Source organism: Thamnophis sirtalis, unplaced genomic scaffold (assembly GCF_051295495.1).
Source record: "Thamnophis sirtalis isolate CommonGarterSnake01/CBP01778 unplaced genomic scaffold, rThaSir2_p1.2 scaffold_11, whole genome shotgun sequence".
In the NCBI taxonomy this organism is placed as follows: Eukaryota; Metazoa; Chordata; class Lepidosauria; order Squamata; family Natricidae; genus Thamnophis; species Thamnophis sirtalis.
In genome coordinates this window covers 38583304-38611250 of record NW_028261391.1, presented here as the reverse complement: position 1 = coordinate 38611250, position 27947 = coordinate 38583304, and the positions used below count along the sequence as shown (strand labels likewise).

Here is a 27947-nt window from a genome sequence, read left to right as displayed (position 1 = left end):
CTGATCCCTTCCATGCCTCAGCAATGCCACAAGCTCTAGTGATGCCACTAAACAGCTGACCAGCATACCAAGTTAATTCTTTGGTGTCCAAAATTATTTTTAATTACCAATTTCCCTTATACAAGTTGTGCAGACCTGGCTAGGATAGAAATAGATCTTCTTCAGGCACTGAAGATTCAGCTACCTTGAGCAGGTAAGAATTTACTCCGGGTAAGCAGTCTCTTAAAATATTCAAGCCTTGAGCTATATAGGATTTTATAGGTAATAATTAAGACTTTGAATTGCACTTAGAAATAGACCATTCCAGGGCAGTTCCTGTAACTACAGTGTTATGTAACTACGATTGTCTAATAAATACACAAGCAGATGCATTTTCTATCTACCGCATTTACGTTTCTATGTAGTCTTCAAGGTCAGACGTATTTACAGTAAATTGCAGTAATACAAATGCAAGGTAACCACTTCTGTTTCTTCAAATGCTGCTTTAATTAAGCAGAGAATCCTATCCAATATTTTGGGATCCAGAGATTCAAAACATACCTAGGTAACATATTAGTTTTGTCACCTCACTGGATCTTACCTATTCAGTTTCCAACTTGGAGCAAGTTCGAGTGGTAGATTCTCCTGTCCATCCTTCACTCATAAGGTTACCAAACATTGCAGTTGGCTTTAAAAATTCTATCATTTCACTTACATTTGAGAACCTATTGTGTCTAGTCATATTTGCTTCTTGTTTTCTGTCTATGTCATTCCAAGTATCGCTTCATTTTCTGGACCTTATAGATAAATTAAAGGGCTTCTTGGGGTCATGGGGAGGACCATTCAGTTAACCTCTCAGAGGTTAACCAGATACCCAAGAAAATTGCCCTCCAGCTCACTGGAAAATTCACTAAGTGCTGTTTGAAAACTTTTTCCAACCATCAATCATTAGTAGCAAGTCACCTTAATTGGCTTAACCTTTCACAGGAATGTGATAGCTCCAGTTATGAAAATGATATCCAAGAAAAGTGACTGATGGGGAGGTCTCTCACACTAAATTTTGTATGCGGAGATGAAAGCCAGATCAAATGAGTAACCAGCATGATACAGCTAGTGTGGCATGGGACAAAGCAATGTTTGCCCAGAAATTCCATACCAGCAAGGAAGGAAGGAAGGGAGGGAGGGAGGGAGGGAGGGAGGGAGGGAGGGAGGAAGGAAGGAAGGAAGGAAGGAAGGAAGGAAGGAAGGAAGGAAGGAAGGAAGGAAGGAAGATTTTCACTCAAGGATCTTTTCTTTAAGAGGAATAATCTCCCTGAAGTAGAGGTCATAGGTTGGACATACCTGCTCTAAATTTAAAATCCAGATAAGACAAAACTGGATTGAGCTCATTTTTTTTCTATCAGATTTATTTAGCCTTCTCCATGGCTGATATAGTTTGCAAATTCTCAATTCATTACTCTTTTATCTGATGCACTTCTTCCTTTTTCTTCTCACCTTTTCTTCTTTTTCATATCAGTCCTTAGCTATTGCAGAATACTTCCTCATTTTTGTCCTCTTTCACTTTCTTCCTCATGGCGACAGTGTTATGTTGTTGTTGTCATTTCTTTCTACTGCTACATGATACGTGACCCAGTCCCAGAAGACTATTGTCATCAAGTACTGGATCTCAAACAGTAGCTCACAACAATTCTCTCGCTACACAGATCTTGCAAACACCCCCCCCCAAACACATCTTTTAAGCTTTTGAGTCTCTTTAGGGGCAGTCCTAATCTGTTCTTTAGTGGTACAACACAACTTTGTGGATATTGCCAGACTCCTCACAGTCTACTCAAGACCCAGGAGATATAACCTTTTTCTTTCTTTTTCCAGAAGTCTAATTCTACTCTAATTCTTTCTTCTAATCACACATTGCTTTCCACAGAATATCTCTCATTCAGTAAAGCTCAGTTTGGGATCATCCCAAACATTGAATGCATCATGAATTCATATTCAGCAGAGCTAATGAATAAATAATAGTCATCTTGATGTGATCTTTATCTTCACATCTTGATAAAGCTAGCAAGCTATTATAATAAGACTGCTGGACCAAAAAAAAATAATCAATCTTTGCCAATGGATCTCCCCAGCTAAGCAGGATAAGCCAGGGTGATATAACAGTTACTGCCTTCCGTTGGTATTTGCCAACCTGAGTTATAGGAGCAATGCCAGACAGCAGCACTATCGCCCCTTTCACCTTTGTCCTAAGTGAAAAACATAGGACAAGTCAGGTATCTTTAGTCACTAGGCTTTCTGACAAGGACTGTCAGATTATAGCATACCAAGCACAATTTGGCACAAAATATATCTGTTTAAAATGGCAAACTTAAAAGAATCTTTAACAACAAGGAAACATACAGATGAAGTGTTATGGTTAAAGAAAAGGATTGGCTCTCCAGACAAAACATGAAATAAAGAACCAATCAGTATGGCAGTCCCTAGCTTTGAAGAAAATTGGGTCAGGGTTAATTTGAACACATACATTTGAAATGAGCCATTGTGCCATTGTAATTATGGATTGAAGAAGTCTAGATGGGTTAAATTCCTTTCTGCATCCTGAAGGTGGGCAATTTCTTCTTCTTCTTCTTCTTCTTCTTCTTCTTCTTCTTCTTCTTCTTCTTCTTCTTCTTCTTCTTCTTCTTCTTCTTCTACTTCTACTTCTACTTCTTCTCCTCCTCCTCCTCCTCCTCCTCCTCCTCCTCCTCCTCCTCCTCCTCCTCCTCCTCTTCCTCCTCCTCCAATTAGCTATATCCAGAGTACAAATCAAACCTTCCCACCTTCAAATCTTAGAATTGAATTATATTTTACTGGCTTATGCACCCTTAATTCCTACTATATTTTAATTTTAACTCAAAATATTCTCTGTTGAATCCTAACAGATCATGCACGTCTCATCATCTAAAACTTCTCTTCCTTCTGCAGCTTAATACAAAGGATTGTTTTCCTAATGGACAGAATTCTATTAGAAATCATAAGGAAACTTAGATATCTTAAAATTAGATGAAGTAGACAATATATTTAGAAGCCCTTCTTAGTATATAATTTATTCTATATGTAAAAACCTAAATCAAGGCTTAATGCAGAAACATGATAGAACTGTTATGAATGAACATATATGAAAGTGACAAGGATCAGAATAGAGCAAGTCATCCATCCCTAATTTTCAGAGTCATGCCTTCTTAATAATGAGTAGGGGAAGAGAACTGACAAAACAATTTAATTAATCGTGGTGTTCTATATTTAGGCATGTTCAAATAGTTCTGGACTATTTGTATAAAACAGGATGCTGTCAAAGCTGATAAAAGATAATTTACTGTAAAATAACAAAGAACTTTAACCCCAAAGCAGATGAATATCATAAAATATAGAAGTAGAATCTTCCCACTTTCTAATATAAACTATAGAGAAAGTATCAAATATTTAATTGCTTCCATTCCATGAAAACAGTATAGATTTTAAATAGTCCCCATGGACATTTAACATTATTCAGTTTTCAACTCCTGAAACTTTAACTTATTTTTTTGCTAGTTGTCCTTATAATTGCAGTAATTTCCAAGCAGCTACTTGCTTTATTATACTGTGCTGTTGCAAGCTTCTCCCCAGCTGATTTTCTGTGAAACTGTGGCACCTCCATGTATGTTACTGGCAGGAGTCAAAAACTGCATTTTATCAGCACTCATATGCACAGCATGGGATGCTCAGATTCTAACCTGCTAAAAATGCACCTGCCCACTCAAAGAAGCCAATTACTAAAATCAATCTTAGATACTAAGTAGGGTGGTCTTGTACATTAATCACATGAGACTAGTAACGAGTGCAGGGGGCAGGGAATAATATGTTATTTATAGAGAGCCAATTCTGAGCACTTAACAATGATCAGAATGCCTCTGACTTGCCTCCAGAGGAAAGAAGACTTTCTTCCATTCTCATGTTAAAAGCAAAGCAACTGAAGGTTCTGCTTTAGGATGTAGGCATAGACAGTGAGGAAACAGCTAATTGCATGCTTTTCAAGTGGCTCAGACCAGATCAGCAATAGCAAGCTTTTTTCCCAGTATTTACCGATCCCTTTGATTTAAACATCCAGTTGTGATGGTTTTATCTATCTTCATCTATCTATCTTCATCTCTGCAGATGATTCCTGAAAGTCTTTACCTGTATTACAACAAAACTGAATCCTGTCATTTAGTCATTCTATGCCTTTTCTTTTGTACTGAAGCTTCATGCTCGGTACAAATATGTGTCCAGTGCATAGCATACAATATGAAGCGTCCTGACTCTCCTGACATCTCCCCTTGCCCTGGCTCCCTTTTCATTTGATCTATCTGACTGAAGGGGAAATGACAAAGAAAGAAAAGAAATGGCCTTCTTAATTTGCTTGGAGGGAGATGCTCCAAAAAAGCACTAGGGTACATTCACCCTTTGGGCTTATTTGCAGAATGGACTGTGAGATCTGTCTGGGAGCCAGGTATGTTCTTCTCCATAAATATTAGTGGAAATTGGCACTTTGCTATGCAGAATGCTATGCAGTTTTACATTTTATAAGTCAAAAGAAATGTAACAAAAAATAAAGGAGTCCAGGAGTCAGGATAATACTGTGCAGGAAAGGCCAGCTATGGTTTCATTAATGATCATGGACGTCACATAACCAAATAATTTCCAATTAGCTTTTGGGAACACTGCTAATTTTTATTTCTTCCAAAGCCATCTTTCCCACCTAATCACAAGAACTTAAAAGAGAGAGACAGAGACTAGGATTCCTTAAACTAAAGATGGATAGAAGTTAGTCCAAATCAATTGGCAGATTTCTAATTCTGACTTGACCAGTAAAGTTTTTTAATTACAAACATTTTAACCACAGTTGCTAAATTTTGATCTAAATTGGACTATTTCAATTATGTAAGTCTTAGATAAACAAGTAGGAAACTTTGTGGAACAGGATAGTTAACTCACAACCAACTCAGCAAGAAGGACAAGTACTAAATAAAAGGAAAGAGGACAGGGAAAGTTTAAGACAAGTTTTCTTTCTAGAGACACCCCTTTTGATCACCACAATACCCCAATTTCCCCAGGACCTTACAAATATTTCGGATGAAGATTGCGTTCTGCTTGTGTGAGTGACTGTGTATCTTTGAGCAAACTGCTAAGTGAGGATAAAAGCTGGTATTGAGTTTGGCTGTCAGCATAAAGTGCCGTGGGCTAATAGCCCATGTTATTTGCTGCTTGTGTTCTAGGAAGGCAAAGTACAGACAGAGAAGAGAGAGAATGCTAAACATTACAGGCCTATTCTCCTCCCAACATCCTCCCGCACTCCATAGAATTAGTTTCAATTTCCTAAACATCAAATAATAGGAATTTTTGCTCACAATTCTCCTAACTTATACAGTTTTTATGAGTTTTTCAGCTGCTTAAGCTGAAGAAGAATTTGAGTAGCTGTCATGCCAAGTAAAATCCTTTGGTAGCTTGCAAAAAAAAAAAAAAAAGAAGGAAAATATACATCTTATAATATACTCGGTATACTTCTGTTTTTTCTGCAAAGCAAGAGCATCAAGAAAGCATGTAAGCAACTCTCTTCTGCACAACTGGTATCAAAGTAAATCAGGGACTACTGATTGATTGATTGAAAATTCACTTAATTTTTAAGCTCAGTTCAACGTGATTTAGGGAAGCGTATGATGAAACACTTCACAATTATGAAAGAAGGGCCAAAAAAGTTAAACAACTGAATTGATTTGTCAATGAGGCATAGAAAACAAGCCTACTTAAGAGTTTGAGTCTTTTGTTCTACAGTACATATGGGTTAATTTCAGCAATTCTAACTTTCACAACCCTAATATATGGATTAGTGGTGGGTTTCAAAAAATTTTAGAACCTCTTCTGTAGGTGTTGCCTGCTTTGTGGGAGTGGTTTGCCAGCCATGTCACCTGGTAGGAGTGGCTTGCCAGCCATGTCACCAGGTGGGAGTGGCTTGGCAGTCATGTGACTGGGTGGGCGTGGCCAACTTGTAAAATGTGGTGAAACTCACTTAACAACGCTCTTGCTTAGCAACCAAAATGTTGGCTCAGAAACTCTGGCATTTGAAGCACACAAGTCTTAAAGTTGTCAAGTTACAAGACCCTTGCACCCCTAACCCTTTAGAAAAAAAACCCCAGGGGTGTTCAAACTTGACAGCTTTAAGACTTGTGGACTTCAACTCCCAGAATTCCTCCTCCAGTCATGTTGGCTCAGGAACTCTGGCATTGAAGCATGCAAGTCTTAAAGCTGTCAGGTTACAAGACCCTTGTACCCCTAACCCTTTAGAAAAAAAAAACCAGGGGTGTTCAAACTTGACAACTTTAAGACTTGTGGACTTCAACTCCCAGAATTTCTCTTCTCACTCTTCATCTTGATGATTTGTGGACAGGTGGGGGGAGGGAGCTGGAACCGGTTATAAACAGCACTGTAGATTTGTGGAAACTCTTCTATAAAAGAGGTTAGAACTGGCAGGAACCCACCCCTGATATGGATAGATAGCCTGTGATACACAGGAGCCTACAAAAATTGTATTTCAACTTTTTTACAGTGATGAAAAAGGCTGTAGGGCAGCTGTTTCTTGGAAGAAGATATACTGTATTTCTCCTTGTACGTTCTGTGGCATTTTAGGATGCACAATTGCCCATTCAAGAAGTCATTGTTCAGACACAACGTGAGAAGTGATCCAATGAATTCAAGGAATAATATAAGCCAATAATAAACTTAGTCTAAATTGCCTGAAACAGCTGTGCGCTAGCTTCTTTTTGTTTGTGAGAGAAATCAGTTCTTACATTCTCCACATGTGTAACTGTTATAAGAATGGCAATTAATCCCAAACAGGTAGTCCTCCACTTACAACAGTTCATTTAGAGACTGTTCAAAGTTACAACAACACTGGAAAAAAGTGACTTATGGCCATTTTTCACACCTAGCATCCCCATGGTCATGTGATCAAAATTCAGATGTTTGGCAACTGATTCATACTTATGACCATTGCTGTGTCCCATGTGATCACTTTTGAGACCTTCTGACAAGCAAAGTCAGTGGGGAAGCCAGATTCATTTAACAACTATGATACTAACTTAACAACTGCAGTGATTCACTTAACAACTATGGCAAGAAAGCTCCTAAAATAGGGCAAAACTCACTTAACAAATGTCTCACCTAACACCAGAAATTTTGGGCTCAGTTGTGTTAATAAGTCATGAATACCTGTCCTCTTCCTAACTTGAAAATATGACTAAACTTCATGAATGATTTTAGCAAGGGAAAGCAATTTGTAGCCCCTTTCTGCAGTCCATAGATTTCCTTTGTTTGTCGGTTTTGACTGAAATTCTACAAATCCAATTGTTTACTTTTAAAATTTCCTGTTTCACACCATGGTGATGTCATATCACAGTTACAGTATGTTTTGCTCTCAAAAATAGAAATGCTTTTTTTTAAAGGGCAAAGTAAAATCAGAAATATGCCCATTATAATTAGCTCTCATTGTTCTACAGAATCTATATCTCTCAGGCTATTGTGTATCAGGCCAGTTGTCCAAAGTCAACTATTATTGAAGATTCATGCATGGAAGCTTTCATTGTTAATCCCTTCCTCTCACTAAAACTCACATGAGCTATTTCAAATGGTTGTGCAATTTACAAAGCAATTGTCTGCTCTGCCAATATAACAAAAGTAATAATTTCTGCACCATTTCATGACTGAAAACTCTGTAACACCTATGAGATCTACATGAAATTTACAAATGTAATCTTGCATTGTACTGACATCATTTGATCTAACAGCCCTATCTGCTGGTGATAATCTTCTGTGCCAATACTTCTCCTAGTTTGATTTTGCAAGAATGACTTATTCCTCCTAATTCTACTCAGTTTCTGGTTTTGAAGTGAGAGTTGGAATTCTTTAGTATAATATCATTCCAATGCCTTTTCTATGCCTTATTCTACAAGTGTGTCTCACACACCCATGTACACTCACACATATACATACATACATACATACATACACACACACACACACACACACACACACACATTATATAATGTTTGTTTCAAAGGCTTTAATAGTTTTTGGTAAACTGAATAAAAGAGAGGGAGTGAGAAAGAAAGAATAAGTCACTGAAAGAATGCCTATAGAAAACATGGAGAGCTCTTCCCAAGTGTATAGATAATTTATCTTTTGCACATAAAGTGGAGCCAAGAAAGAAGTTGCTTCGATATAAAGTCAGAAATTGTTTAAAAGCAAGCAAAATACAATATAGTGCCAGAATTCTACAACTGTTTGCAATTGTATTCTCCACTGGTTATAGATCATACAATCTTGGTTGAAAATGAAAGGAAAATAAATAAATGCTATTATTTTGAATTCTCCTCAGTTTCATCAGTTACAATAGAAGAAAACTGTGGTTGAATGAACGTGCTGTAAAGAGAATGAATGGCATACACAATGATCCAACTCTTTGAAGTCAGTTGTCCTTAATGAAAAATGGACCAAGGAAACACCAAGCAGGTTCTACATACAAACTGGAAAGGGGAGACGCATGCAAAATGGAAAACTAGAAATTGTTCATGTCTTACTGTTGCTGCCCAAACAAAACTCAAGATGCTCCATCCAGAGGGAACAACAGGGCATTGGAATAAACAACTTGCAAACTTCTGTCTCATCCCACAGACACAAAAGTAGATACATAGCCATTCATGTATTCCTTACCCAAGGAATACATCCTGCAGCCAAGAAGGCTCCACACATATTTGCACTACTCAAATGACCCTCAGGGCACAGATAAACCTGCAAATGGCCTCAATTACTCTCTAAAAGAATGCAAATGACCAGTTGTCTGCAAGGAATATAAATCTTCCATTGCCCCATCCAATCGGAGCTAAAGCAGCTTCTTGGATGAGTAGCAAAACTTCTTCAAAGAAAAAAACAAGAAAATCCAGTTGCCTCCTGAAGAAGCACCTTTGGCACAATAATGACCTGGATCTGGATCGAGAACATCCATAGACATTTACCCAAGGAATAACTTCATGACATTTTTCAATACGTTTTAAAAAATTCCCAAAGAAAGCAGTGAAAATATAACTCTGGTCTCAGCAACTGAAAAATCAATTCATATTAGTTTAGGGTATTATCAGGAAAAAAAACCCTCTCTTATTTTAATATAGAATTCTTTAAATAAATAAATTCTTTAAATGTGGTGGTAAGTCAATACATTACAAGGACAAAAGAGCAAATCTGTTTAACATTTCTTTCTATTAGCACCTCTCCCAGATGCACAACCAATAAACAAATCAATCATAATAGTCTTTACACTTGCACAATATGCTGGTACAAGGTAACTTAAATGTTTGTTCATGAAGAGATTCGCATCACAGGAGCCAGCTTCCTTTTGTCTGGGTAGATGCAAAAGGATTTGCTTCAGTAAAACACTGTTTTTGTCTTAAAGCTTCTGCCTAGCTTCTGTCACTCACCAAAGGCAGGAAAGCTTTGGTTTTGGGGAGCAGTACTGATAAAGGGACGTGGTGGCTCAGTGGCTAAGATGCTGAGTTGTCGATCAGAAAGGTCAGCAGTTCAGCGGTTCAAATCCCTAGTGCCGCGTAACAGAGTGAGCTCCCGTTACTTGTCCTTGTTTCTGCCAACCTAGCAGTTTGAAAACATGTAAAAATGCAAGTAGCAAAATAGGGATCACTTTGGTGGGAAGATAACAGTGTTCCATGCACCTTCGGCGTTTAGTCATGGCGGCCACATGACCACGGAGATGTCTTCAGTCAGCACTGGCTCTTCAGCTTTGAAACAGAGATGGGCACCATCCCCTAGAGTCAGGAATGACTAGCACATATGTGCGAGGAGAGCCTTTACCTTTATCTTTTTTATTGATGAAGACAAGAGGGAGAAGGTGGAGTTTTGTGTTTTCCCCTACAATTTTCCACTGACAAATATGGTAAGCAACCCTTCCCCATGAGACAAGTGCTCACCGAAGCTTAGGATAAGAAACCAAAAGAAGGCAAATGGCAAGTCCTTCAGCATTTTTTTTATAAAAAAAGTTTTTATTTTTAGACAAACATAAAACAAACAGACATAAACACACAACAAAATAAAAATCCTTCTCCAATTACTTACAGTGTGTCGATTGGTTATAAAACTTTTGTGTTTTCTCACAATAGTCTTCACTTGCAATTTACATAAAGACTCATATCATCATTCTAATATATATGTATATAATTGTTATGGTTATTTAACATTCATTTGACCATAGCTATTATGACATCCTTTTTATGTAAAATATTCTAAATTTAAAATAAATTTATATTATGGCATTTCATTACATCATCCTGAAATCATCCAATAGTATTAAATCTTTATATTCTATTCTACATAGAATTATTTATCTCTTATAACAAAGCATTTCAGCATCCTCCCCATAGTCCTCACTTACAATTTATATAAAATTTCATATTATCAATCTAGTGTATATATATGCAGTATTATTAATAATAATTTATTTAGCTATAACTGTTATTACTTTATTTTATACATAATGCTCTAAATTTAACTAAGTTTAATTTAATTTTCATTCTAACATTTCATTTCATCACCCTGTATCCTTCCAGCAGTAGTGCAGTCCTATATCTCTTGCCATTTGTGGTATTTGTATTCTAATTATTTTCTTGATAAGTCTTATGTGGACTTCTCTTGGCACCTTGTTGTTCATTGAGTATCTTGTAGAAACTCAAAACCCTTCATCTGTTCCTTCCATCCGCTTGCCTTTAGTTATCACCAGTGCTTCTGCCAAATTTTCTCCCTTTTCTTCTTCCATGTTTTGAGGTTTGAGATAGGGTTCCAGTTTGTTAATCTCTCCTTTCAACATTCCACTCCTGTCGTTTACAACCACGCTCGATTTGCTATCAATATCAACAATTTTCTTATCACTTTGTTCATATTTTTCTTCAATTTTTTGAACTCTATCCTCAAATTTCATCTTCATTTTATAAATATTCTCAACTCTTTCCTCTATTTTTTCTTTTTTTGTCCTAAGTAACCTATCCTCTTTTCAATGTTTTTTGTGCTTATTTGTACTTTTTGAATTTCTAACATAATCATTTGCAATGTTAATACTTTTTATTCTTCACATTGTGCCATTCTTCCAGTTTATAAACATTGCCACTAAAACATCCAAGGCTTTTTTATTAAGTTTCAAACAAGTTCACTATAATCTTTCAAGTCAAGGCTTTCTCTTCACTCTAGTCCAGCTATTGATAGTACTCCAGAAGAGCACCTGCAAAAACAATCCGTACACTTCCCACTATACCTTTCAATAAACAAAATCAAGAGCCTTGAAGTATACGGTATGAGTCAGATGTTCAGAGGAAATAAAAAACAATGCTTCCAAGCCTCCAGCTTCTAGATGGCAGTGTTGCTTCTTTTTCCTCTGCTTTTACCCCTCTCTTTAAATTCCAAACTTAAGGGGAAAAAGTGCTTAAAAGCAAACAATCCAGCCAAGTGTTGTAAAAAGAAAAGAAATAAAATCATAATCCACAAATATGAAATAAGAGGAAAAATAGAAGAGAGAAAAAAGAAACCAGTCCAATTTAAAAAGTAAGAGGCATTTGTAAAAATTCCATCCAAAAACCCCCCAAATTTAAAAAAAGATAACACACTAAGCTTAATTCAGGCTTAATTCGCTGCTTGTTCTCTTCTATCTTCAATTTTAATTTTCTCTAGGTCTTTTGGGGTGTTCTCTTCTCTAATAGTAAAATTTATCTCACCATTTTGACACACTCTGTCTCCTGCTTTTCTTCCATTCAGGGGCTGTACCAACCTTCTGCAGTTTCAATGGCTGCTTCTCTTTCTCCGGAAAAAAGAGCTTCTCCTGGATCAATCTGGGACTTTGCGGTGTCCCTGAGATCAGCAGGACGTGCCCTTCTCTATCACCATCTCTATGGGATGGTTTAGGTCCAAAAGGACCGTCCAGCAGCAGAGATATCAACAGCAATCCTGGAGCTCCAAGATTGCATGTCGTGTCGTCGTAACGTTAACCCCGCCCTCTCCAATCCTTCAGCATTTCTTGTAATAGCTTGATGTAGGTGGTGCTGGAGGAGGCAAATGACACATTCTCTGTAGAACTTTTCACAAGTGGTTCACAGAAGTGTGGTCAGCATTTTCTCCAGTTGCAGAAAGTTATAAGGGACTGTGAGAAACAGCAAGAAGCATTACTGCACAAATCAATTCTGAGGGAGTGACATTTTGTTGAAGGAAAGCATTCATTTAGATCTGTATAACTTCAAGAACCCTAGTAGCAGTCATGTGTGCAGTATAATAGTGCATATTCACATAGCATTATCTACAGTAATTGATTGCTAATTAAGACACAACCCAATACATACAAAATTAATCAATCATGTGAAAGGAAGGGAGGGAGGGAGGGAGGGAGGGAGGGAGAAAATTCTCTTGCCTGGTAAGAAAAATAGAAAAATGAAGGACTTTTCTCTCTCCCTGATTTTTTGACATAAATGATAGGAGGGGGAGAAAAGCAGCAGCTGAGAATAGTTCCTTGGTGCCATTCTCCTGATCCCATGGACCTATTGGAGCCAAGGTGGCGCAGTGGTTAAATGCAGCACTGCAGGCTACTGCTAGATCAGCAGGTCAGCAGTTCAAATCTCACCGGCTCAGGGTTGACTCAGCCTTCCATCCTTCCGAGGTGGGTAAAATGAGGACCCAGATTGTTGGGGGCAATATGCTGACTCTCTGTAAACCGCTTAGAGAGGCCTGAAAGGCCTATGAAGCGGTATATAAGTCTACTGCTATTGCTATATTGCTATTGCTTAATGGGAGCCAACAACCGAGAAGCAGAAAACCCACTTTCCCACATTTTAGCCACTTACATGTTGCCAAGATGGAATAAGGAATTGGAAGTGCAATCAGAGCTTCTTTAAGCTAGCATACTTTTTGGCAGATTCCACACTGAGTGACAACACATTAGTGCTGTCAGAGATTACATAGATGCAGGTTCAAGAATGCTATATATAGTGTGATGAATGTATGGTACGATTTGGTAAATTCTGAAGAAGGCTAAGTAAACAAATCCCCCAAACACACAGGGCACAGACCATGTCTTCCTTCTTCCTTAAACCATTCCTTTTTACTTTTAAAGAGCTTGTACAACTACATTCCTTTTCAATACATTTCAGCAAATGTGAATTGATTGTTTTAATGTTCTCTTTTCTGATCTGTATAGATGTAAACCCAACATTTTTGCTTAAATGTAACTTAATTACAAGAATTAATTCAATGTTTCATTGTGTTTCCATAGATAATCCAAAGTAATCTTACATCTGGTTCAGGGTATGAGATAATTTAGCATGGGGTGCCAGAAGTAAAGTTGTATGATCTTGACTTTCAGTATGATTTGCCTTTTCAAAAGTATGAATTCATTTCATATGTATGCATTTTGCAAATATTTTCTGCTGTCTATATAAAAATCTATATACTTTGATATCTTTTTATGCAATTTTATCCAATATAGTTTTCTCCACTTTCCCTAATATATTCTTTTTATATTAATACATTATACATTATAGTCTATATTACAGCTATTTCCAGTGTTTGTATTTTTGTATCCTGTTTTATACTCTGTATTTTCTATGCATTTTATGCCTATATTGCAACATTTGAATTATTACTTTATTCTAATTTTGAAATATAAATTATATTGGCTCCTATATTTAAGAAATGACCTACCATAATAGACTTCACAGCAAGTTCAATCAAACAGTTGCAAAACTGCAAATCCCCAAGAACATTGACAAGGCATCATGACATCACAGGACTGCATAAGAAATTCTCTTGTTTCCAATCATTTGGTAATCAAATTTAGTAAACTAAAACCAAAGCCAAAATATCTTTGCAAAGTGGTCAGCAAGTCAAAATGTGTATTGTGTCTGAGTGTGTGTGTGTGAGAGTGAGTGACTGAGTGTGAGAGAGAAAGAGAGATAGACAGAAAGAAAAGAGAGAGACAGGAGAGAGACAGGGGGGAGAGAGAGAGGGGGGGGGGAGGGAGGGAGGGAGGGAGGGAGAGAGAGAGAGAGAGAGAGAGAGAGAGAGATTTAAAGGCATTTTGTATTTTTTTCCACGTAAGTGCTCATATAATTTTTTTATTCACCCTCTCCTTCCAAAAACTAGAGAGTTTCTCCATTCTGGTTCTTTATAGATATGTGTAATCCAAATAATCCATACCCTAGCTCCTAATTCTTCTGATAACTAAGAATTATAGAAGTTGAGATTCAACAACTGATAAGACAGCAGGTTGAAAAAAACCTGTTACTGGTCAACTGGGTCTATAAAGTTTGAATTCTGCTCTTTTAAAGAAAACCTATATAGCCATGATGAAATTATGGATGTTTTCAAATTAGTCAGAAAGAAAAAGAAAAGAAAAGAAAAAGAAAATGCCTACTTCAATACTTCAGAATGTTAATAATACAAGGGGAAAATCCGTTTCAGCACACACAAATGTTATGATTTCATATTCTCAGGCTCCACAGTGACACAAATTGGAACAAGCAATTTGTTCAAAAGGGAAAGTGGTTTGATCAGTAAGTATATCATGTTAGATTATCAATTGAAAGTAATCAATTATTGTTCTGTTTGCTAAACTTTATCTGTAGTGCAGGCAATCCTGAAGCTAATATAAAAAGGATGGAAAGGAATTCTTCTTGTTCAATAATATCACAACAGGAGGAGCTTATTCAAAGGAGGAAAGGAAAGTATTTTGGATTTTTAGATTTTATTCTCAAAGGGTTGTTATAAAAGTGATTTTCTTACCGCCAGCCTGAATAAAAGAAATAAATACATTTTCACAGGTGCATGGTTTACACCATCCATTTGTCTATTAAGCATCTTGTCTGTCAAACTATTCAAGATGAAACCCATCAGCTCTAGCTGCTGAATCTTATCACACCCCTGCCATCAGGATGAGGATTCATGGCCCAACCAGCGAGTCCTTCTGATTCATTTCTAAGATCTGATAAAATGAAGCAATAAGCTAAATTCATGAAAACAAGACCAGCAAGCCAACAGTAGATGCTTAAAGGGTATTCTGCTTTTGTATACGCATCATAGTTTTGTCTTTTTAAGAACACCAGTGAAATCGTTTTGTTGCTGCTGTTGTTATTGTATCCTAAATGTTTAATATGGTCACTTGGGATTTACCCACAAATCTATCATAGACCCTCACCCCAACAAAAATGGTTGAAAATTTTGACACTTCCCTGCAGTCGTCATCTCACATGCCAGAATACAAAAAGAAACTGTGGGATAAGCTAAAGACGATGTATCTCAAAATTATAGCACCAATAAAGAATGAACTGATTCAGTTAAATATATTTAACAGTTAGTTTTACATTTTCATTCAGTTTACCTTTTACTTCCAACAATGCCCAAAGTTTGATACAAAGTTACAACGACCTCAAAACTGCATAAACTTTTCTGACATGTTCATGGTTCCAATATTATTCTTGCCTTCCAGTCAATTTCATGGAGAACTTGTTTTGGTCAAGGGCCAACATGTGTCAATCACAAGGAACCAGAATAATGCCATGAGCTGATCACAGTTACTTCTTTATGGTTGCCTACCTATTTACAAGAATATTGCCAGATAGACTACATTCACTTTGGAACTACCAGATAAAGCTTTCAGGAATTCTTGGGGAAGGGGTGTCGGATGGGGGCTCTTGTTATGTCCCTTCCTTTCCTGCAAGTAAATCTTGCCAGTCTTTTCACTCTTTCCCCCATTCAAGCTGGAAATTCCACCACAACCTGGCTCTTTTTCATTGTTTTTTATTTATTAGCAAAGTTACTATATCTCATTCACAAGAGGTTCAACAGGAGCAGGGTAAAATTAAAATTATTTGTGTGAATTTATACACTTTTGGACCCTGTAAATAAACTTTGAAGTTCTATGCTTGAAAAATAATGTAAATGGCTTACAAAAATGTATTTCTATCACATCGATAGACTAGACCTTTTGGAGCAACTTTTAACATTCAAAATCTCTTTTTTTTTTTTCAGACATTTATTACGATTTATAGGCCGCCCTTCTCCCTGAGGGGACTCAGGGCGGCTTACAATCACGGGAAGGGGGTGCAATAATACAAGACAAACAGTGAGTAAACAAAATAGATAATAAAACACCAACTTGCATTCAACAGTCAACACTCGGGCGGGTAATTTAAAAACTTATCCCCAGGCCTGCTGGGAGAGCCAGGTCTTAAGGGCCGTGCGGAAGGTCTGGATGGTGGTGAGGGTACGAATCTCAACGGGGAGATCGTTCCACAGGGTCGGAGCTGCAACAGAAAAGGCTCTCCTCCGTGTAGTTGCCAGTCGACATTGACTGGCGGATGTAATCCGGAGGAGGCCCAGTCTGTGCGATCTAATCGGTCGAAGGGAGGTAATCGGCAGAAGGCGGTCTCTCAAGTACCCAGATCCACTACCATGGAGTGCTTTAAAGGTGGTCATCAATACCCTGAAGCGCACCCGGAGATCGACAGGTAGCCAGTGCAGCTCGCGGAGGATGGGTGTAATGTGGGCGAACCGCGGTGCGCCCACTATCACTCGCGCGGCTGCATTCTGGACTAACTGCAGTCGCCGGATGCACTTCAAGGGCAACCCCATGTAGAGCCCATTGCAGTATTCCAGCCTAGAGATCACAAGGGCTCGAGTGACTGTTGTGAGAGCCTCCCGGTTCAGGTAGGGCCGTAACTGGCGGACCAGGCGAACCTGGGCAAATGCCCCCCTGGTCACAGCCAGGGTGTGACCAGGGGGGCATTTATAGTGTGTCACATTAAAGTAGTGACTAGAGGCAAGCAAACCATCTACAAGGGAAGGAGAAAGCACTTGATAAATGGCACGTATCATATGAAAGCTATATGAAAAGTAGCAGCTCTCTATTGTAATACATTTCACTTTGTCATTCCTCTAATTTAAAAGGGGAAAAAAAACACCATGAATTAAACTGGTAAAAATATCATTAGTTTTGCTCAGAAATGCACCAAGGGGTACCTGCATGGCTATGAGTAGTCTTCCAAGGCCACGTGGTCATTGACATGGATAAATGTGGACAGATGGAACAAAAGGCCAAGATGCGCTGGAGAAGCACCCTTCTGTCAGTTTTAACACCCTTAGCCTTCTTTGAGAAACACAAATGAATCCTTTAAGAGGATTATGCTTTCATGCCTTGCCTTGTTCTCTCTGGAGACTCTTGGGGTGGGGGGAGATTTGTGTGTGAGAGAGACTCATACTTGTTTAGTTCAATGATTGTGATAATTAAATATACAGGATGATGCCCTTTGTTTTTTAGGTATTATAAGTTGCTGCTATTCTGTTAGTTTAAAGCTTTGATTCACAAGTTTGTTCAAATCTTTCTCTAATCGTTTATGAGCAAAAGAATGTCTGTCATTAGTTTTATGTGAAAACAGAAAAAGATTTTAACGTGTCCTGCTATGTCTTTTTCTTCTTTGTCTACAAAGGACACACCCTCTATTTAACTCTGTAGAGTGCATAGAGACCTCTAGTGACCGAACAACATACTGCAAGTATGTTTTATAAACATGCACACACAAGCATGTACATACACAACACCCTATTGTGACATTAAATTGCAATTATTTCTCAAATATGTCTTATGGAGATTTAGCCTAAAATCTCTGTTGCTCATTAAGGATAAAATAATTCTTTTAATGAAAATTCTATTACCGGCCACTCTCCATTTATTAAAATTCAGATTAAACCTTCAAAATACTAAGACAGTTTAGACATTTCACATTACAGTTATTAAGCAGTTGTTTCTGAAATAACTACAACAGCCAAAGATAAGATGCAAAACTGATATCTTAAATGGATCTTTTCTTGCAAGGTGTCATTGTTTATAACTTCATAATAGTTCATAAAAGTATTATAGTAATAAAAGATTGCACGTCAGGATTTAAATGGTAAAATGGTAAATCTTATAAATATCAACACTACATTTTGATAAAGAGGGGGAGAGAACATAATCATCTCTTTGGGAGTTTAATTTTTATTTATTACCAAACTCATCATGAAATCCATACCAATGCTGTCTGGCTGTCACTACATCGGATGCACCAAAATTTGCTTCGCTTTGGACTAAACTCTTTCAACTGAATGTTATTTCAAAGAGACAAAGTATAAGTAAAGCCACGAGGCATAAAGAAAAATTTGAGCAATCCTAATATAAATTCAGAAAGCAGTGACAGAAGAGAATAAATCATATAATTTCCATATTTATACATCCAGCTCCCTCTGAGGATTCCAGCAGGCAGTATCAAATTGACAGCACGCATGGCAAGGCCCAAAATAAGAGAGAGGAAAGTTCCAATTAAGAGAAAGAATCAGAGTGTTGTTCCCAGAGTTCCATTTAAATCAGAACCCATCAAAGCTTGTTCTGATTCCTGCAGCTTTGCTCAAGAAATAATGAGAAAGATGAAAGAGGGCCAGCCAGCCAAAGCAATCCCGCACAATCCTTTGAAGCCAGGAAATCACAAATCTTACTTTGGAGAGTTTGTGTTTATGTAGCAGCTGTTGTTTGCTCTTCTTCGAAAGAATGATCTGCGGATTGGTTGTTGTTTCTTAATGCCCTTTCTTTGCCACAGCCCCTGTACTTTACTGTCAATAAACCATCAGGCTTTAGGAAAAGCAGTATAGCAAAGAAATTGTATTGTGACCAGGAAGACCCAGATTCAAGTCCAATCTTAGCCACAGAAGCTGTATGGATGACTTCGAACCAGTCATTCTATCTCAAAAGATAGCTCAAAACTGAGGATAGCTTAAATGAACACAACCATGGCAAAATGAATAGCCAACAAGTGCATTTGCTCTTCTTAATTCCTCTCCTTACAAAGAGACCACAAAACAGTGGTCTCAAGAAAGTTTAAAGCTTTGGCAGGTAAAGGAATAACATTTTACTGCAATTGCTGTCAGTATCTTCAAAGAAGACAATGATGTCTTAATAACTAAAAGGGATATAGAAACAATACACTAAAAGTTGCCTTGGATGATTTTTCTAAATTGGATTGACAAAAAAGCCTTGTTAAAGCTTAATTTTTTTTTGTGAGAAGGGACAAATGAAAAATTAAAATCAAATTTTGGGACACTATTTGAAGGTACCAAAGGTCAAGTTTGTTCGAAATAAAAGAAGGAATATAAAGTTGATTTATATGATCAAGGTTAAAATAGATGTGTTATCATCCCTGGTAATACTTAATAGATTTGCTGATCGTTGCTGAAAAGATAAAGCTTTAAAATTTGTTGATAGATAAGAGATGGTATATAATCATTTGTTTTATTTGTAGGGAAGGTGATACATCACTAAAATTGTTTATACTTGTGATGAAGGAATAACTCATTTTTTTATTTACTATATTCATATATTTTTTCCTATTTTTTCTGCATTTTTTAAATTCCTTTATGTTTTTAGTTTACATTAGCTTTTTATTTTAAATTATAAAGTTTAATAACATTACTATTAAAAAAAGTCGGCCCAAGCTAACTAGATCCATTATTTATTTTTTAAAAACCTATTCAATGACATAACCATGTGTAAACCTAAGCACTTTAAAATCAATAGATATATTCAAGCAGCATTTTTAAAAAGGCAAGTGGTATATAAACTAAATTAATGAATACAAATAAAAAGAAAATGTGACAAAAACTGTTTACGCAGAATATCCAGACAACATTGTGTCCAAGGTCCAAGAATGGATGCATTTGTAAGACTATTTAAGGATATTCTTATGAGCGTTAAATACTACCATAAATTATGAGCAAACTATGTCTACCATCAAAGGATGGATACCATTGTTTGATTGGCTTTCTCTCATGTTTATGCACTGTGGAGGAATTTAAATCAGGTAATCAGAAGGAGAAGAAAAGAGAAATAATTGGTCAGTCAAGGGAAAACAGACACTAAACAGAGACTCAGAACTTTGTAATCCTTAGCAGGAGCAGACAGGTTTTGGACATGCTTTTATTCTACCGTCCTACAATAAAAACATTCCAAGAATCCCTGTCATGGCTGTTTCTTGAGCTGGCTTAGTCAAAGGCTGATAAACTTTCATCTTGACTTCCCCCCCTTCTGTATTCATGAAAAAATATCTGGTTTCATCTAGAATCTTATCTATGTAGGTGGCCAAATTCTGTAGATCTTACTTAAAAATACTTCAATTGCTACTTCACCAAATGATACATCCTGCCTGTTAAAGATGAGTGACATATCAGAAAACAAGTGTAAACTTAGTGTGAGACTTTTGATACATTTCTTATTTAAAAACTAAACAATCAGATAACAAAGTTCCTACCTATTCCATGGTTATCCTGATCTACAGGACCCAGTGTTTTCTCTACATAGCTCCAATGCTATTTCTTGCCTTACTAATCTATTTCATTCTGTAGCATTGTGAACATTTTGCTATTACAGATTTGTAAACTGTAAAAAAACAAGGAATTGGTATATAATGGCATTCAAAAAAGATAGAAATAAAATAAATTGACAGAAGAGTTAAGTATTCATACTTGGGCTACAGCTCCAATGCAGAAAGAGATACACAAATGTCTTCATAAACATGGGTAAGGTTAAAGATGTTAGATTCTCCTCCAAAAGATATATGAACCAACCATAGGTTAAATTAACAATAACAGATATTAATTATGCTATCTGAAACATTAATGCAGTGGAAAATGAAAAGAATAACCAAAGAAAATACACTGAGGAGCATACTATTAATGAGACACACCGTGGCCTAGTGAGTTACATTAGCAAAGCTTTGTCTATCAGCTTCCCTTTCGATTTTGCCAGAATTCTGATCATCATCCATTCCTGGAAAATGTAAATTCAGAATCAGAATCAGAATAGAGCTGAAAGGGACCTTGGGGGTCTTCTAGTCCAGACTCCTGCTCAAGCAGGAGATCCTATACCATTTCAGACAAGTGACTGTCCAGTGTCCATTGTCCAGTGTGTTCCATTCCATCTTCAGAATGAAAAATCTCTTCTGTTCATGCAATAAAACAGATCCCATTTCCGATTTTGTCATAATTACTAGTTGAAAAGCTAACATGAGGCTCCCTCCCAACCTGATGCCCTCCAGTTGTTTATGAATTTCAATTCCCACAATCCTTTTCCAGCGCATCAGTTGGCTGTGCTGATTAGGTGATTATGACCGCAATCATGCAACGTGGTTGAAAAATGCCAAGTAATGTGATTTTTATTAGTTTTTAGCTTTTCTACGGGAAACGCATTTAGAGACCTTAAATAAATTATAGTCCCACACAGCTATATTTTTTTTGTTCCTCTGCATATGCAAAAGAGCAAGTTTGCTGGAATTGCTGCAGCATTAGGTGGGCATTTTATCATGTTAGCAAGCACAAACATATAGAAAGTTTAGGTCAAAATGATCAAAATGAGAAAGTAATATAGAACTCTTTTCATGGATGGCTGAGATATAGCTCATAACTATTTTTTGTAGTATTCACAAAAAGTGAAATTTTACATTTCAAAACATTTTTTTTCAAAATGTAATATTGGGAAAGCGCTCAATTATTGTAGTCTTCTACAGGAAGTGTACTCTCATGGGAAGACTTCAGTTTTCATGCAATCTATGAGCAGATTATAAACAAACAAATGTTTCAAACAAACATTTATTTAACACCAAAACCTAAAGATATTTCAGAATGTATTCCATATACACCAAAACTTAATGATATTCTACAATGTAGGATCTGAATGTCTCTGTTTTATTATGCAAAACAATTTCCATAATGTAATTAAAGTGATGAGATATAAGCTATGTTACATAGTTGATATTCTGTATGTGTATATTTATGACTAGCACAGATTTTAGACTGCAAGATTATCCCCTGGAAAACAGTGTAATTATTTTCAAGAAATAACGTTTATGTTTCTGCCAACCAGGGGTGGGTTCCTGCCAGTTCTAACCTCTTCTATAGAAGATGTTCCACAAATCTACAGTGCCGTTTAGAACTGGTTCCAACTCCCCTCGCCCGTCCGCACATCATCAAGATGAGGAGTGAGAGGAGGAATTCTGGGAGTTGAAGTACACAAGTCTTAAAGATGTCAAGTTTGAACACCCCTGAGGTTTTTTTTCTAAAGGGTTAGGGGTGCAAGGGTCTTGTAACTTGACAGCTTTAAGACTTGCACACTTCAATGCCAGAGTTCCTGAGCCAACATTTTGGTTGCTAAGCAAGAGCATTGTTAAGTGAGTTTCACCACATTTTACAAGTTGGCCACGCCCAGAGTCACATGGCTGGCAAGCCACTCCCACCCAATCACATGGCCAGCAAGCCACTCCCACAAAGCAGGCCACACCTACAGAAGAGGTTCTAAAAAAATTGAAACCCACCACTGTTACCAACGTAATTCTAGTATCAAAATGACAGCTCTCATTGAAGACTTCCCAGTGAAATGGGCTTTAGTTGACACTGACTGTTTGTTTTGGATCTCCAGAAACTCACTAAAATTCCATATTTTAAAGTAAACTCAAAGAATAAAAACATTGATCAGAATTTTAATTCCCATTGGTTCACTTGATATGGTCAATCACAAAGGGTTATTGAAGTTGTAGTAAGAAACACCTGCTGGGTAGCACTGCCTGGTCCATTACTGTGTAGAAACTTTTGGCGGAAGCATAAAATCCTTCTATTCCATTTTCTCTTCTATCATCTTTCCTTCTCACATTATTCATATTTAATCTTTCTATGTTGTAATTTGGTTTCAATTTATTTCAGCACCTGCTCATGAAGCCACTAGATGGTGGGCACGATAATGGCCATCAATTACATTTTAATGCCTTTTTATGACTGTGATACATTTCCAGTGATATATGAAGAACCATCACCTGTTATTTTACTGTTTTTATTTCAGTGCACAGTAACTTGCAGGAGTCCACATCACTCGTCTGATTAAATCCAATAAACAGTTAGCGGCTCTGTAGTATGAATAGCCTTTATTTTCTGTTGAGTCATAGATCAACTGCAGATTGATATGCCTTCCAGATATGTTAGAATAAATCTTTGGCATTTTCAGCTAGCATTGCAAATCCAGTTTAAGGGAACTGTATCTTAATGCATTTCAAAGCTGGAGAAGGATGATGTGTAAATTGAAAACCAGTTTCTACAGATTAATTTCTAGAGCTGTGCAGAGCTTCAGAAATAATTTGCAAAGGTTTTTTTCTGGAGTGCACAGGACAATAACTGTAGCATCTGTCTGCAGCTCTTTAAAGCACCCAGATCTTTGCTCAAGGTTGCTTGCTGCCTTTTGTAGCTGTCATATGATCAGGGAAATAGTGTGGCTGTTTTAAAGAGCTGCACAAAATATTACATTCACAAACCACATAGTCTGAAGTACTGTTTTGGTACCAAGTTCAAAGCATATCTGTATTATTTTCCTCAGATATTACTTTCAGATGAAAAACAAAGCTCAAGCAGCTAAGCATTCTTTATAAAACATATTTAAAAGCCAAGTAATATTCTTTTCTATTATTAGTTTTTGTCGGCAGGAAGTTATTTGGAAGATAATTTTAAAGTGTGAATGAGAATATAAGGTCAAATAACTTTTTACAGTGTGTTGCACATATGGTAGCGTATAACTTTTGCAACTTGAAGTATTTAGTAAACATTTATAGGCCTTTCTCTCAGCTTTTCATATACATATACTGTATGTCGTATGAAAAATGAGTCTTCAAACCAGTGTGTGTTGGGCACCTAACCAGTAACTGACTGCTATTTAATATAATAGCAGTTAAACTTATATACCGCTTCATAGGGCTTTCAGCCCTCTCTAAGCGGTTTACAGAGTCAGCATATCGCCCCCACAGACTGGGTCCTCATTTCACCCACCTCAGAAGGATGGAAGGCTGAGTCAACCTTGAGCCAGTGAGATTAGAACTGCTGAACTGCAGATAACAGTCAGCTGAAGCGGCCTGCAGTACTGCACCCTAACCACTGCGCCACCTCGGCTCAATAATCCATAGTTTATTGAAAATAAGGAGTGGGGAAACATGATAGCAGTGTTCCAATATCTCAGGGATTGCCACAAAGAAGAGGGAATCAAACTATTCTCCAAGGCACCTGAGGGTAGAACAAGAAGCAATGGGTGGAAACTAATCAAGGAGAGAAGCAACTTAGAACTGAGGAAAAATTTCCTGTCAGTTAAAACAATTAATCAGTGGAACAGTTTGCCTCCAGAAGTTGTGAATGCCCCAACACTGGAAGTCTTTAAGAAGATGTTGGATAGCCATTTGTCTGGAATGGTATAGGGTTTCCTGTTTAGGCAGGGGGTTGTACTAGAAGACCTCTAAGGTCCCTTCCAACTCTGCTATTGTATTGTATTTATAGACATGACATATAGCACAGCTCTCCCTTCACAATGAACCATTCCCGGTTTGTGGTTTCACACCTACAAAATCTAACTGAATCATGCTTATCTCCATACTCCACCCACAAGTACAGCTTATGTTTGATCATGTTGATGACTTAATTCCCAAATCATCAAAGGAAAAAAACAGAAAGGGGATGGATTTCCATTTCAGCCTATCTTTCTAATGTCCCCATCTCTGACAATACTTTGGCTTAAAGGAATGAAATCTTTGGCTCCTCACACAAAAGGAGAAACCCAGATCAGTTACAACAGTTAAGACAGCCTCATTAGTTTAGGTTTGATTAAAATACACCCTCTCTATATTGAGGGGTTCATAGCTAAGCTAATATCTGGACATCAGATTTAGAGAAAGGAAAAGATCTTTTTCACTCTTTCTTTACTGAGTAAGAAAGGAAAACAGCTATTTACAGAATGGCCAGCATCAGCAAGCTGTCGAGGTTCTTCCTGACACAATTCTCTTCACGTGTCATGAAAATGCCACTGGATCAGACATTTGTCCCCTATTTATACATGCTACCATTTCCCATGTGTAAGTATTGGTAATCACAAACTGGACCCCCATTTAATAACCAGACATTTTTATAAGGTTGTACACAGAAAAGTATTAGCTGGCAAGGGAAGCAGCAGAGCTAGAGTATTAATCATTCACAGCTCCATTTTAATTCATTCAACCACACAGAAGTTGTTCATTTTATCTAAATCAATCTTTCCCCCATTTAATGCCTTAAACAGCAGTTCCTATCAGTTCAAGGCAGCATGACCACAGATAGTGGGAATCATTGTCCTATTCATCTCAGACAGGAACACTGGGAACAGGAAGGGAAAGGCTGCTATAGATAATCACTGCACAAACTTCAGAATTCGTATAAAATATGACTAGATGGTTCTGTTCTGAGCTGAAGCAACATCTTCAACACCTGGGGGATAAAAAAAGAAAGCAAAATACATGCAAAAGTGCTTCTACCTATATTGGGCTGACTGAAATTCATCCATAAAAGAGTGAAAGGCAGACTTCTGGCACTGAGGCTCCTACGAAAATATGACTAACACCAAAATTGCAATTATTTTGGCAACAGCTCATACCAATTGTGTTTATTCAGGCATGTCAATGTTCCATTTTTCCCAGTTAAATAATTCATTGGATTTTTTTTTCTCTTTTTAAACTGTATTTTTACACTACCTAGTTATCTACAAGGACAATTTGTTTTAAAACAACTAACTGCAAGGAAGTGACTGCCACTGATCAACATATACTGTACCTATTGTGCCCTAGCATTATGTCCCTTTTGCCTTCTTTAACACGAGGAAGCTAAAGTCTACGTCAGCAATCCTTACTGTAAGAGAAGCAGGCATTGAGAAGACTCATTTCATACCTACAGTTATCACAAATAAAGAAAGCTATGTCAGTTTGCAATTTCTTAAGTAACCACATGATGTGGGCCTTCATAATGTAGAGCTAATAGTGTTCTTCTACTGGCAAGTCCCCACAGTCAAAGAATGTTGACTGGTGGAGTCTAGGAAGAGGATCTTCTCTACTGCTGCTCTTGCATTGTGGAACATCTTGTTCACTGAGGTGAGGAAAGCCCCCAATGTGTTGGCCTTCTACAAAGGGGTCAAAACCTGGCTGTGTGGCGTTGCGTGAGGGACACAGAGGCCCACCCAATTGTGGGGCTGGCTGGTCCCATGGGACCCTTCCTGCCTGCATTAAAAACAGCTAACCCTCCATCTTGGAATGTTTCACCCCTGGAAATTTTAAATTTTTATTTTTATAATTTTAAAACTTTTCAATCTTAAATTAATTTTGATTTTAATATCTTTAGTTGACAAGGCAATGGCCATCAGACAATAGCAAATCATCATCTTACCTTTACAGGCCACATTGTTCTCAGGCTCATATCCAGCCTTGCAAGTACAGCGGCCAATGGGAACCATCCATTCCCCATCACCATTGCAGTACAATTTAATGGGCACATCCACCTCCTCGGCATTGGGAATGCACGTACCTCGTGCAATCACTAAGGAAGTACTTTCTGCTCCTGTCATGGTCTCTGGAAAGATGGCAAAATTTTGCACCACACTTGGGCATTTCTTAAAGAAGACCCTTACAGACAGCAATGACATGCATGCCCCATAATCCTGAAAGGCAAGGTAAAAGCCATTCCGATTGAGGGGCCCAAAGCTCCTCACCTCTGTGTTCACCTTCATTAACCTGCCACCAAAGTCCACCTGAGAGAAGCTCTCATCTGCAGCAATAGTGTCCACCTTGAGGTAGGGGGCTTCTGTCCAGAAAGCTGACTTCTTGGTGGCAATAACAGAGTCTGTTTCATAGTAATATAGGTTGAAAGTTTCCTTACAGGAACCAGGAACATTGGGAAGGCTGCTACAGTCCCGTACAGTGAAGCGCATTTCTGTATAAATACGGTGTGCACCATGTCGATTTATGAAGGTGGTAAGTAACCAATTGTTCTGGTTGGGTTCAAAGACGTTGCAAACTTGGTAAGTACGTATTGTGTTGAGGTTCTCATCGTAGCCACTGACTTCCTCCCACTGTATGGAACAAATAAGAAAGGGGGAAATCAGGCAATTAAACAGGATGAAAAGAAGGAAACACAGGGATGGCACTTTAACTTGGAGAATTATTACTTACAACAAGATAGCTGGGATGTACAGCCTTAGAGGAGTGTTAAAGCTTTACAATCAGTTGGACAAATGTGTGCAGTGTTGCTGCTGTTAGGACCTATTCCAGGGTTTATGAGCTTGGAATCAGCCAATAAAAATTAAAACAAGTAAACTAAAATGATTCCTAGCTAACAGAAAGAAAAAAAGTTTACATGCATGAATGTATGCATAAAGACAGAGAAAGCCACAGGGGCCTCACAAAATGAATACAAATTTAGTATTTATTGTTAAAGCTGATGTAACTCAAATGCATCTCTGACAGGTATTTTGACAAAATTAATAAAATTCAACTAGTTTTTGTTGCTCTGGTAAGCTGACCTCTTTTAACTCCCTAATTGACAGAACCACTTTAAGCTTGGCAGTTTTCTAAGAACACTTACCTTGAAAAGAACTGGCAACTTCAATGTCTGTGTGTGTGTGTTTTTTTTAAAGGGTTGGGACTAAATTCAATATGATTTACAAGATGATTTAAAGCAATTTATTTGAAAATTAGTCTGTGATTTACTTGCTCCTTTGGATAAAAAGAATCTTAAAATTGTAGTGAGATATCATTCAGAAATAGCATTTCTAAACCAGAAAAAATACATACTAAATTTATTTATTACGAATCTTTACACTTTCATGATCCTCAAGACAGATCACACACTTCAGTAAGAAAGTATGATTCTACATATGACATTAAAGCAATTGCATTTTTTAGGCTTGTTCAGAAGTTCAAAAAAATACCCAGGTGCTTTAAACAGGTGCTAACCTGTGTATCCCAGATCACTTCTGATGAAAC

At 37.4% G+C, this 27947-nt stretch overlaps 1 protein-coding gene across 5 annotated transcripts in view; it reads right to left on the bottom strand.

Moving 5' to 3' along the window:
• EPHB1 (EPH receptor B1) overlaps positions 1–27947 on the bottom strand; it is a 372507-nt gene that overhangs the window by 202369 nt on the left and 142191 nt on the right. For all 5 annotated transcript variants that reach the window (XM_014058617.2, XM_014058618.2, XM_014058620.2 and 2 more), the window contains exon 3: positions 26353–27034. In XM_014058617.2, coding sequence (XP_013914092.1) covers positions 26353–27034 — 682 coding nt within the window. The remainder of the gene's footprint in view (positions 1–26352; positions 27035–27947) is intronic.